Raw genomic sequence first — 11,870 nt, 5'->3', positions numbered from 1 at the left:
TACCAAATAGTAATTAAGTGTATGTAAACTTCTGACACACTGGGAATGTGATGAAAGAAATAAAAGCTGAAATAAATAATTCTCTCTACTATTATTCTGACATTTCACATTCTTAAAATAAAGTGGTGATCCTAACTGACCTAAGACAGGGAATTTTTACTAGGATTAAATGTCAGGAATTGTGAAAAACTGAGTTTAAATGTATTTGGCTAAGGTGTATGTAAACTTCCGACTTCAACTGTATGTATTCACCCCCTTTGCTATGAAACCCCTAAATAAGATCTGGTGCAACCAATTACCTTCAGAAGTCACATAATTAGTGAAATAAAGTCCACCTGTGTGCAATCTAAGTGTCACTTGATCTGTCACATGATCTCAGTATACATACACCTGTTCTGAAAGGCCCCAGAGTCTGCAACACCACTAAGCAAGGGGCACCACCAAGCAAGTACAGATCGGGGTTTTTGTTATGAAAAAATATCAGAAATGTTGAACATCCTGCGGACCACCATTAAATCCACCACAACAAACCTGCCAAGAGAGGGCCGCCCACCAAAACTCATGGACCAGGCAAGAGAGGCAACAAAGATACCAAAGATAACCCTGAAGGAGCGGCAAAGCTCCACAGCGGAGATTGGAGTATCTGTCCATAGGACCACTTTAAGCCGTATACTCCACAGAGCTGGGTTTTATTGAAGAGTGGCCAGAAAAAAGCCATTGCTTAAAGGAAAAAATAAGCAAACATGATTGGTGTTCGCCAAAAGCCTTGTGGGAGACTCCTCAAACATATGGAAGAAGGTACTCTGCTCAGATGAGACTAAAATTGAGCTTTTTGGCCATCCAGGAAAATGTCTGGCGCAAACCCAACACCTCTCATCACCCCGAGAACACCATCCCCACAGTGAAGCATGGTGGTGGCAGCATCATGCTGTGGGGATGTTTTTCATCGGCAGGGACTGGGAATCTGTCCTTATGTATCTTCTTCCCTCTCCAGGTTACAGAGGGGAAGGCTCTGTCTCTGTCTCAGAGACTACATAAGGAAAGCACCATCCTACAGGACTGGCTGACCACCAACCAGACCCTGCTGCTGCAGAAAAACTCCTCTGGAGACATGCCTGCTGATATAGACACTGAGATTGCTTGGGCCAACGTGAGTCGTGTGTGTGTGTGTTTGAGAAGTGTATTTGTATCGTCACAGGGCTTGATAGAATAGTTTGTTTGTTAAAAGGTTTTCCTGGCTTGTGTGTGTGTGTGTGTGTGTGTGTGTGTGTGTCTGTGTGTGAGCAGAGAATTTGTGTAACGTTTCTGTAACGTGTGTGTAACATGTGTATAATGTATGTTCAGGGCCTGCTGAAGGAGTCTGAGAGTCGTAAGGCAGACCTGGCTGTACTGATGGAGACCAGTGCTGGGCTGCAGGGGCTGGTGGAGGGGAGCAAGGGCCCTCTGGAGGACAGGCTGTGTGGCCTCAACAAGGGCTGGGGACAGGTCCGCACCTGGACCGAGGACCGGCTCAGCACTGTACTGGTGGGTACACTCTTTACTATCACAGAGACAATATGAATAGAGAGGTTATCCTATCTAATGTCATGGTTGAGTAAAGTAATTTGTACATTACATGACAACAAAAATGTCAGAAGGGCTATTTGGAATTATTCCTGCATATTCCTAATATCTTTTAAAAAATGGTGCTCTTTGCAGGATACAATTTTCATTTCAATTCAGTTGTATTGCTATGGTCAAAGAAATACAGTATTGCTATGGTCAAAGAAATACAATAAAGAATGGTATCCAATTCTATGTTATTGTTTTCTATGCCAATGACCTCTGTCCATTACAGAGCCACCAGAACGAGGTGGAAATCTTTGATGAGAACCTGGCCCACATCAGCACCTGGCTGTACCAGACCCAGATCCACCTAGATGAGATGGAGATACTGCCTACCGTGGAGAGAGAGATGTTGGTCAAGGTGAGAGAAGGAGGGGAAGGGAGACAGTAGAAGAGAGAGAGAGGACTGAAAGCATGGGGAGTGAACAATTCCCGAGTGGAACTGAAGGACCACAATTCTAAGTATGAAATTAGTTCAATATTGGTTGATTACAATTACATTTTAATTATACTCTATTAGCAGAGTTTGAGAATATTAGCCTGTGTGGGAAAATAATAATTTGAGTAATAGCTATTGATGAACCTGTTAATGTATTAATTGTTTGATTGATGTGTTGTGTGTAGACTCTGCTAGAGGAGCTGGATGACATCAGTCTGAGAGTGGACAGTGTGAGAGACCAGGCCATCATCATGCTGACCAGTAGAGGTCCTGCCTGCAGAGATGTAGTGGAACCCAAACTGGCGAACTCAACCGCAACTTCCACAAGGTCTCCAAGCGCATCAAAGCTGCCAAGGTACAAAAACCCTCACAACACTGTTTCAGTGTATTACAATTAGAACTGTTCAGAGCTTCATCATTCAATCTGTCAACACGCACAGTGGTGTAATTCTGTCACTTTTGTTTCTGACACCCAGATGTCCACTACTCTGGAGCCAGGGACTGTGGAGATGATCCAGCAGATCCAACAGATCTCTCAGATTCCTCACCAGATCTCTCAGCTTCAACAGGACCAGATCACTGAGCTCCAACAGAGTCAGTCAGAGGAGGCCCTGAGCTCCAGCCTGATGTTGACCTTTGAGGGGAAATTAGAGGCAACACTCAGAGCCCTGGAGGACCATCAGGACCCCACACACACCCTGGATGATGACAAGGTCTATATATGGACAGACACTTTCTCACGTGCATGCACGCACATACAGTGCATTCAGAAAGTATTCAGACCCCTTTTTCCACATTTTGTTATGTTTCAGCCTTATTCTAAAATGGATTAAAACTGAAAACTGTTTTTTTTGACATTTTAGGATATGTATTAAAAATAAAAAAAATTGATTCCTTCAGTATTCGGACCCTTTGCTATGAGACTCGAAATTGAGCTCAGGTGCATCCTGTTTCCACTTGATTGGAGTCCACCTGTGGTAAATTCAATTGATTGGACATGATTTGGAAAGGCACACAGCTGTCTATATAAGGTCCCACAATTGACAGTGCATGTCAGAGGAAAAAAACAAGCCATGAGGTCAAAGGAATTGTCTGTAGAGCTCCGAGACAGGATTGCGTCAAGGCACAGATCTGGGGAAGGGTACCAAAAAATGTCTGCAGCATTGAAGGTCCCCAAGAAAACAGTGGCATCCATCATTCTTAAATGGAAGAAGTTTGGAACCACCAAGACTCTTCCTAGAGCTAGCCGCCTGGCCAAACTGAGCAATCGGGAGAGAAGGGCCTTGGTCAGGGAGGTGACCAAGAACCCATTGGTCACTCTGAGAGAGCTCAAAAGTTCCTCTGTGGAGATGGGAGAACCTTCCAGAAGGACAACCATCTCTGCAGCACTCCACCAATCAGGACTTTATGGTAGAGTGGCCAGACGGAAGACTCTCCTCAGTAGAAAGGCACATGGCAGCCTGCTTGGAGTTTGCCAAAAGGCACCTTAAGACTCTCAGACCATGAAAAACAAGATTCTCTGGCCTGAATGCCAAGCGTCATGTCTGGAGGAAACCTGGCACCATCCCTACGGTGAAGAATAGTGGTGGCAGCATCATGCTGTGGCGATGGCGGCAGGGACGTGGAGCCTAGTCAGGACCGAGGGAAAGATGAACGGAGCAAAGTACAGAGAGGTCCTTGATGAAAACCTGCTCCAGAGCGCTCTGGAGCGCAGACTGGGGCGAAGGTTCACCTTCCAACAGGACAATGACCCTAAGCATACAGCCAAGACAACAGAGGAGTGGCTTCGGGACAAGTCTCTGAATGTCCTTGAGTGGCCCAGCCAGAGCCCGGACTTGAACCCATTCGAACATCTTTGGAGAGACCTGAAGATAGCTCCCCATCCAACCTGACAGAGCTTGAGAGGATCTGCAGAGAAGAATGGGAGAAACTCCCCAAATACAGGTGTGCCATGCTTGTGGCGACATACCCAAGAAGAATCGAGGCTGTAATCGCTGCCAAAGGTGCTTCAACAAAGTACTGAGTAAAGGGTTTGAATACTTATGTAAATGTGATATTTCAGTTCTTTATTTTTAATACATTTAAATTTTTCATTATGGGGTATTGTTTGTAGATTGTTGAGGAAAAAATACAATTTAATCCATTTTAGAATAAGGCTGTAACGTAACAAAATGTGGAAAAAGACAAGGGGTCTGAATACTTTCTGAATGCACTGTACATACTGTACACACGCGCACACACACACACACACACACACACACACACACACACACACACACACACACACACACACACACACACACACACACACACACACACAGTGAGTAAGTAAGTTTGACTTGTTAAACAAAGAACACAAAGTGCTACAATATAAGCTGTATACTATGTCATAGACAAACAGTGGTGTGATTGGGCAGTCTGACCTCAGTGTGTTATCATAGTTTTATTACAGTACACAGTGTAGAGCGGCTGAACAAATCACACCAGCCAAGACCAAGGTCAACGTCAGTCAGGAAGCAGTGTTACTACTGCAATACTTCTTCTGTTTCTTACTGCTTTCTGTCGAGCCTCGACTCTCTGGAAAATAACTCAGTTTAGGCCTCTTCAAACAACTTTTGGTTTGGATTCAGTTTCATTTCTTTTTCTTTTTGATTATGGGCGTAATGTTCATTTTCTAACCCTGGAAAACCCTAGTTTGATAGGATTTGATTGATTCCGTGACAACATTCACTTTGAACTCTGACCCTGTGTGTTGACTGGTCAGATGGACAGGGAGAAGGCAGGCGTGGAGGAGCTGCTGAGGAGAGGAGAGGAGGTGCTGCTCCAGACTGTAGACGAGGGCCAGAGGGAGGAACTGAGTCTCAGACTGCTCCGGCTGCAGACGCAGTACACCACTCAGAGGGTGAAGGAGAATGATGCACTATCACTACACTAGCTTAACAAACATGTAACATGTACAGTGCCTTCATAAAGTAATCATATGCCTTGACTTATTACACATTTTGTTGTGTTACAGCCTGAATTCAACATGTATTAAATAAATAAAAAAGCTCACCCATTTACACAAAATATCCCATAATGACAAAGTGAAATTTTAGACACTTTAATAAATGTATTAAAAATGAAATACAAAAATATTTCATTTTCATTAGTATTCACACCCCTGAATCAATACATGTTATAATCACCTTTGGCATCGATTAAAGCTGTGAGTCTTTCTGGGTAAGTCTCTAAGAGCTTTGCACACCTGGATTGTACAATATTTACACATTATTCAACAACAACAACAAACATGTCACGTTGGTTGTTGATCATTGCTAGACAGCCATTTTCAAGTCTTGCCATCGATTTTCAAGCAAATTTAAGTCAAAACTTTAAATAGGCCACTCAGGATCAATGTCGTCTTGGTAAGCAACTCCAGTGTATAGTTGGCCTTGTGTTTTAGGTTATCGTCCTGCAGAAAGGTGAATTTGTCCCCCAGTGTCTGTTGGAAAGCAGAGTGAACCAGGTTTTCCTCTAGGATTTTGCCTGTGCTTAGCTCTATTCCGTTGATTTTTATCCTAAAACACTCCCTAGTCCTTGCCGATGACAAACATACCCATAACATGATGCAGCCACCACCATGCTTGAAAATATAAAGTGGTACTCCGTGATGTGTTGTGTTGGATTTGCCCCAAACATAACGCTTCGTATTCAGGACATAAAGTTAATTTTACTTTAGTGCCTTATTGCAAACAGGATGCATGTTTTGGAATATTTGTATTATGTTCAGGCTTCCTTCTTTTCACTCTGTCATTTAGGTTAGTATTGTGGAGTAACTACAATGTTGTTGGTCAATCCTCAGTTTTCTCCAATCACAGCATTAAACTCTGTACCTGTCACCATCATGGTGAAATCCCTGAGTGATTTCCTTCCTCTCCGGCAACTGAGTTAGGAAGCACGCCTGTATCTTTGTAGTGACTGGGTCTATTGATACTCCATCCAAAGTGTAGTTAATAACTTCACCATGTATAGAATAACTATCTTCAAAGTAATGACTCGGGACGTCGGTTGTGAGATGAAAGGTTATTTTTAGTAATAATACTTGTTTGACGTTACATTTTACCACTTTAAATTCTACAAAACAATAAAAGAACGTTGCTAGCGAAAGCCAGGCTAATCACTTGTCACTTGTACATAACTAGTGCGTTCTAATTTTTTCATACTTCCTGTCGCAAGGCATTCTGGTACTTGAAGTCAATAGGGGCTCTTTGATTGCCTTCCACAGCTCTTTCAAGTCCTGATTAGCTCTCTTGAATGTTTTTGCAATGTCCGAATAGATTACCTTGAATAATCCTCTCCTTGAGATGAATCTTTTCAGAGGTAACAGGAATGTCTGTTGATTGATCTGAGACCAATTCCAAATGCACTGCTCTGGTTACAGCACAAGTGAACAGCGCGTGCTAGGCAGCTAGTCAAGAGCATGCTTCTTCACAGAACCATTTTCTTTCACGTAGAGCGGCCCTGCAAAATCCACACCTGTGACTTTGAATGGTGGGGATTCAGTTATTCTGTCTTTTGATAAAGGCGCAGTGACCTGCTGTCCAGCCCTTGCCTTGAATCTCTTGCAGACTATACATCTTGCCACTGTGGTCTTGACTAGCTACCTAGCACGCAATATCCAGTATTGCTCTCTGATTTGTACTAGAGTGTCTCTTACTCCAAAATGCATCATCTTCTCATGATGGTACTGTATCAACATTTCTGAATATCTGTGCTTGTTGGGCAGACCCCATGGGTGCTGCTCTCTGAATGTGAAGTTGGACTGTTGCAGTCTTCCTCCTACACTGAGTAGTTTGTGTTCGTCCAGGAACGGTTTCAGTTCTCTAATTTTACAGTCATTGTTTAGGCTTTTTCCTGCCTTCAGTAGTTTGATCTCCTGACTGAAACTCTGTTGTTGTGTTACCTTGATCCAGTACTTTTCTGCCTCGAACAGTTCGTCAGCAGTCAGTTCACCTTGCATCTTTATGTTTGTACAAGCATTGGCTATGAATCTCTTCATCGAGGCGGTCATTCTGAACAATTTTTTAAGTTTGCTGTACCTTCAACTCGGGTTCAGCGATGTCTGTGCTGTTTGCTGTGAGCTGTACAGTGACCTGGAACCTTGTTGTCATCAGTCTCCTCCGACTGATTGGGTGATGTCATAATGCTGGGTCCGTTCCACCATAGCTGGCTCTGTGTCAAGTTTCAAACAGTTTGTCCTCTTGTAGGGAGGTCGGCTGGATTAGTTTTCCCTTCAAAATGTGACCATGACTCTGGATTGGTGAAGGACTGGATCTCTGTCACTCTGTTTGCGACAAACTGTTTCCATTTCTGAGCTGAGCTGCAAATTCAATGCAGCACGATCATCGACTCTGTCCACATTTTGATCTGTTTTTGTTCCATTTTCAGTGTGGTCATCAGGTTGTTTGCTAGTCTCCAATCACAGCTGTGACCTCTCATGACCTAATTTTCTTGAGGAGGGCTACAATGGACTTGGATGCGACTAGGCTTGTCGTTGTTTCCCCGTCTTGTGATTCACCTTGCAGGTAAGCTAATGAACTGTAAGCCCTTTCACTTGCATCACAGAACACGGGTAGTTTCAGTGTGTGGCTGTTCTGTGGCTGCATGTCTGTTCTGTACCACCTTGGTATGGTGAGCTGGTGAAGCTGGGGTAGTTCTGAACACCGCTGTTGCCATTCTCGTGTCAGATCAGGTGGTAACTCTTCGTCCCAGCTGAGTGCCCTCTCCCACATTTCCTGGAACATGCACTTGATCCTGTCACCCAAGTCATAGATTGTTCTTTCTGCTACCGCACGGCAAGCGGTACCGGAGTGCCAAGTCTAGGACCAAAAGGCTCCTTAACAGATTCTACCCCCAAGCCATAAGACTGCTGAACAATTAATCAAATGGCCACCCGGACTATTTACATTGACACCCCTCCCCCCTCCCTTTGTTTTTACACTGCTGCTACTCGCTGTTTATTATCTATGCATAGTCACTTTACCCCTACCCACATGTACAAATTACCTTGACTAACCTGTACCCCCACACATTGACTTGGTTCCAGTACCTCCTGTATATAGCCTCCTTATTTTTATTTTACTGTGTTACTTTTTATATTTTATGTTAAAAATTTTTTTTACTTTTGTTTATATAGTAAATATTTTCGTAACTCTTTCTTGAGCTGGATTGTTGGTTAAGGGCTTGTAAGTAAGCATTTCACTCTAAGGTCTACACCTGTTGTATTCGGCGCATGTGACAAATACAATTTGATTTGATTTGGTGAAGGGGGTCAGGAAGCCAACAGGGTCGAAGATGCATGCAGATGACTGCAGAACACTTCTCTTTGTGTATTCCTTTTGCTTTAGAATGCTCAGTAGCGGCCTGAGGTCAAACACAAAGTAATCTGTTCCCGGTCTTTACACTAAACCTAAAACTTTCAGCACTACTCCTTGTGTTTCTAGCGCCAACGGGTGGTCATTTGTTGTACTCTCCTCCCATTTCGTTTTCAGTTCAGGAGAATTGGTCCTCCACTTGCAGAGGTCCATGCCTGTAGTCAACAGCATTCGGTTTGCAGTTGTTGTCACAAAGTAAGCCTCTTCAACATTGCGTGAACTTGCAATGAAGTCATCTACATAGAGTGACTCTCTCAATGTCTCTACAACTTCTGGTTGTTCTGTTTCATATTGTTTCAGGTGCTTTCTGTAGCTGCGAGCAAGAATGTACTTGGGGAAGCTCCAAATACCACTCTGTTCATCCTCAGCATGCGCAGCTCCTCTTCATTTTCTCCCCTTGGTGGGCCTGTGAGCCACAGGAATCTCACGGCGTCTTTGTCTCTCTCTGCAATGGATATCTGAAGGAAAGCCTTCTTGATGTCTGCCATGAATGCAATCTCATGTACAGTCGTGGTCAAAGGTTTTGAGAATGACACAAGTATTGGTCTTCACAAAGTTCGCTGCTTCAGTGTTATGAGATATTTTGTCAGATGTTACTATGGTATACTGAAGTATAATTACAAGCATTCCATAAGTGTCAAAGGCTTTTATTGACAATTACATAAGGTTTATGCAAAGAGTCAATATTTGCAGTGTTGACCCTTCTTTTTCAAGACCTTTGCAATCCGCCCTGGCATGCTGTCAATTAACTTCTGGGCCACATCCTGACTGATGGTAGCCCATTCCTGCATAATCAATGCTTGGAGTTTGTCAGAATTTGTGGGTTTTTGTTTGTCCACCCGCCTCTTGAGGATCGACCACAAGTTCTCAATGGGATTAAGGTCTGGGGAGTTTCCTGGCCATGGACCCAAAAAGTCAACGTTTTGTTACCCAAGCCACTTAGTTATCACTTTTGCCTTATGACAAGGTGCTCCATCATGCTGGAAAAGGCATTGGTCATCTCCTGAAGTTATTTAGGCTTTACATAACAAAGGGATTGAATACTTATTGACTCAAGACATTTCAGCTTTTCATTTTCTATTAATTTGCTAAACTTCCTAAAATATAATTCCACTTTGACATTATGATGTAATGTGTGGTAGCCCAGTGACACAAAATCTAAATTTAATCAATTATAAATTTAGGCTGTAACAACAAAATGTGGAAAAGGTCTAGGGGTGTGAATACTTTCTGAAGGCGCTGTATATCCTAACACAGTAAAAATACAATTATCGCATTAACAAGAGTACATCGTACAGATTGAGAGAGGAAGAGTAACGTTAACAAGCTTTTTAATATGAATCCATTGATGTGCATTGCAGCATTTCAGATGCAAATGTATTCCTGTCTCGTAGCACAGTTGTCAAGGCGTGCTGTAGGTGCAGTGGCGGAATCAAATGCAGGACGCAGACTGATAATCCAATAGACTTGTATTGAGCCGAAACACGGCAAACGGACAACACTTGCCCGAAGGCGAAATACGCACGAAGGCGAAATGGAAAAAAACTGCGCACAAACAGGTGCGATAACTCCAGCGCAGTGGAGAGAAGCTCAACTGAGCGAAAACACGTCTGACAACAAACAATACACAACACCTGACACACACAACGGGAACTAAATAGGACACTAATGACACTAACTGAAAACAGGTGTGACAACACTCAGACAAAAGCAAACAAACATGAAACATACAACGGTGGCAGCTAGTACTCCGGAGACAACGAACACCGAAGCCTGCCCGAACAAGGGAGAGAGGCAGCCTCGGCCGAAACCGTGACAGTACCCCCCCCTTGACGCGCGGCTCCAGACGTGCGCTGACTCCGGCCTCGGGGACGACGCGGAGCCGGGCGCGTCGGGTGCCCACGATGGAATTCCGTCAGGAGAGACGGGTCCAAAATGTCTCCCCTCGGCACCCAGCACCGCTCCTCCGGACCGTACCCCTCCCACTCCACTAGATACTGGAGACCCCCCATCCGACGTCTCGAATCCAAGATGGACCTCACGGAGTACGCCGGTGCCCCCTCGATGTCCAATGGGGGCGGAGGAGTCTCCCTGATCTCACTGTCTTGGAGTGGGCCAGCTACCACCGGCCTGAGAAGGGACACATGGAACGAGGGGTTAATACTTTTATATTCAACAGGTAGCTGTAATCTATAACACACCTCGTTCAACCTTCCCAGGACTTTAAATGGCCCTACAAACCGCCGACCCAGTTTCCGACAGGGCAGGCGGAGGGGCAGGTTCCTGGTAGAGAGCCAGACTCGATCACCAGGTGCGTACACCGGTCCCTCACTGCGGTGGAGATCAGCGCTCGCCTTATCACGTCGGAGGGCCCGCTGCAGGTGGACGTGTGCAGCGTTCCATGTCTCCTCCGAGCGCCTCGCCCACTCATCCACCGCAGGAGCCTCGATCTGGCTCTGCTGCCAGGGTGCCAGAACCGGCTGATAACCTAACACACATTGGAAAGGGGTTAGGTTAGTGGAGGAATGGCGTAGGGAATTCTGGGCCATTTCGGCCCAGGGAACGTACCTTGCCCACTCCTCCGGCCGGTCCTGGCAGTATGTTCTAAGAAACCTGCCCACATCCTGGTTTACACGTTCCACCTGCCCATTACTCTCTGGGTGGTAACCCGAGGTGAGGCTCACCGAGACCCCCAACCGCTCCATAAAGGCCCTCCAGACTCTGGAGGTAAATTGGGGACCCCGATCAGACACAATATCCTCGGGTACCCCGTAGTGCCGGAACACATGGGTGAACAGGGCTTCGGCAGTCTGCAGGGCGGTAGGAAGGCCCGGCATGGGGAGCAAACGACAGGCCTTAGAAAACCGGTCCACAACGACCAGTATAGTGGTATTCCCCTGTGAAGGAGGAAGGTCAGTAAGGAAATCCACCGAGAGGTGGGACCATGGTCGTTGTGGCACGGGCAGGGGTAGTAACTTACCCCTAGGCAGATGTCTAGGCGCCTTACACTGGGCGCACACCGAGCAGGAGGAAACATAAACCCTCACATCCCTTGCCAACGTGGGCCACCAGTACTTGGCACTAAGACAGTGCACTGTCCGGCCGATACCCGGATGTCCAGAGGAGGGTGACGTGTGAGCCCAATAGATCAATCGATCCCGAACCTCGAGCGGAACGTACTTCCGACCCTCTGGGCACTGTGGTGGACTAGGGTCGGTGCGTAACGCCCGCTCGAGTTCAGCATCGACCTCCCACACTACCGGTGCCACCAGACACGACTCCGGCAGTATGGGAGTGGGCTCCACGGACCTCTCCTCCGTGTCATACCGCCGAGACAGCGCATCTGCCTTACCATTCTGTGACCCAGGGATGTACGTGATCTTAAAAGTAAACCTGGTCAAGAACATATT

At 45.5% G+C, this 11,870-nt stretch overlaps 1 protein-coding gene across 1 annotated transcript in view; it reads left to right on the top strand.

Annotated features, from left to right (window-relative positions):
* Positions 1 to 936: 936 nt before the first annotated feature.
* The window catches only part of LOC311108421 (utrophin-like), a gene marked incomplete at both ends in the record, with an annotated part of 261,765 nt that continues 250,831 nt past the window's right edge, over positions 937 to 11,870 (top strand). The window contains 8 exon segments of the mRNA XM_084151044.1: positions 937 to 949; positions 1,002 to 1,150; positions 1,345 to 1,524; positions 1,838 to 1,966; positions 2,230 to 2,344; positions 2,347 to 2,399; positions 2,521 to 2,757; positions 4,809 to 4,946. Of these exon segments, the coding sequence (XP_084007170.1) occupies positions 937 to 949; positions 1,002 to 1,150; positions 1,345 to 1,524; positions 1,838 to 1,966; positions 2,230 to 2,344; positions 2,347 to 2,399; positions 2,521 to 2,757; positions 4,809 to 4,946 (1,014 nt within the window).

The sequence above is a fragment of the Coregonus lavaretus genome (genome assembly GCF_964263955.1).
Source record: "Coregonus lavaretus genome assembly, chromosome: 33".
Lineage (NCBI taxonomy): Eukaryota > Metazoa > Chordata > Actinopteri > Salmoniformes > Salmonidae > Coregonus > Coregonus lavaretus.
Note: the sequence above shows the minus strand (reverse complement) of the source record. Positions and strands in the feature narration are given on the sequence as shown.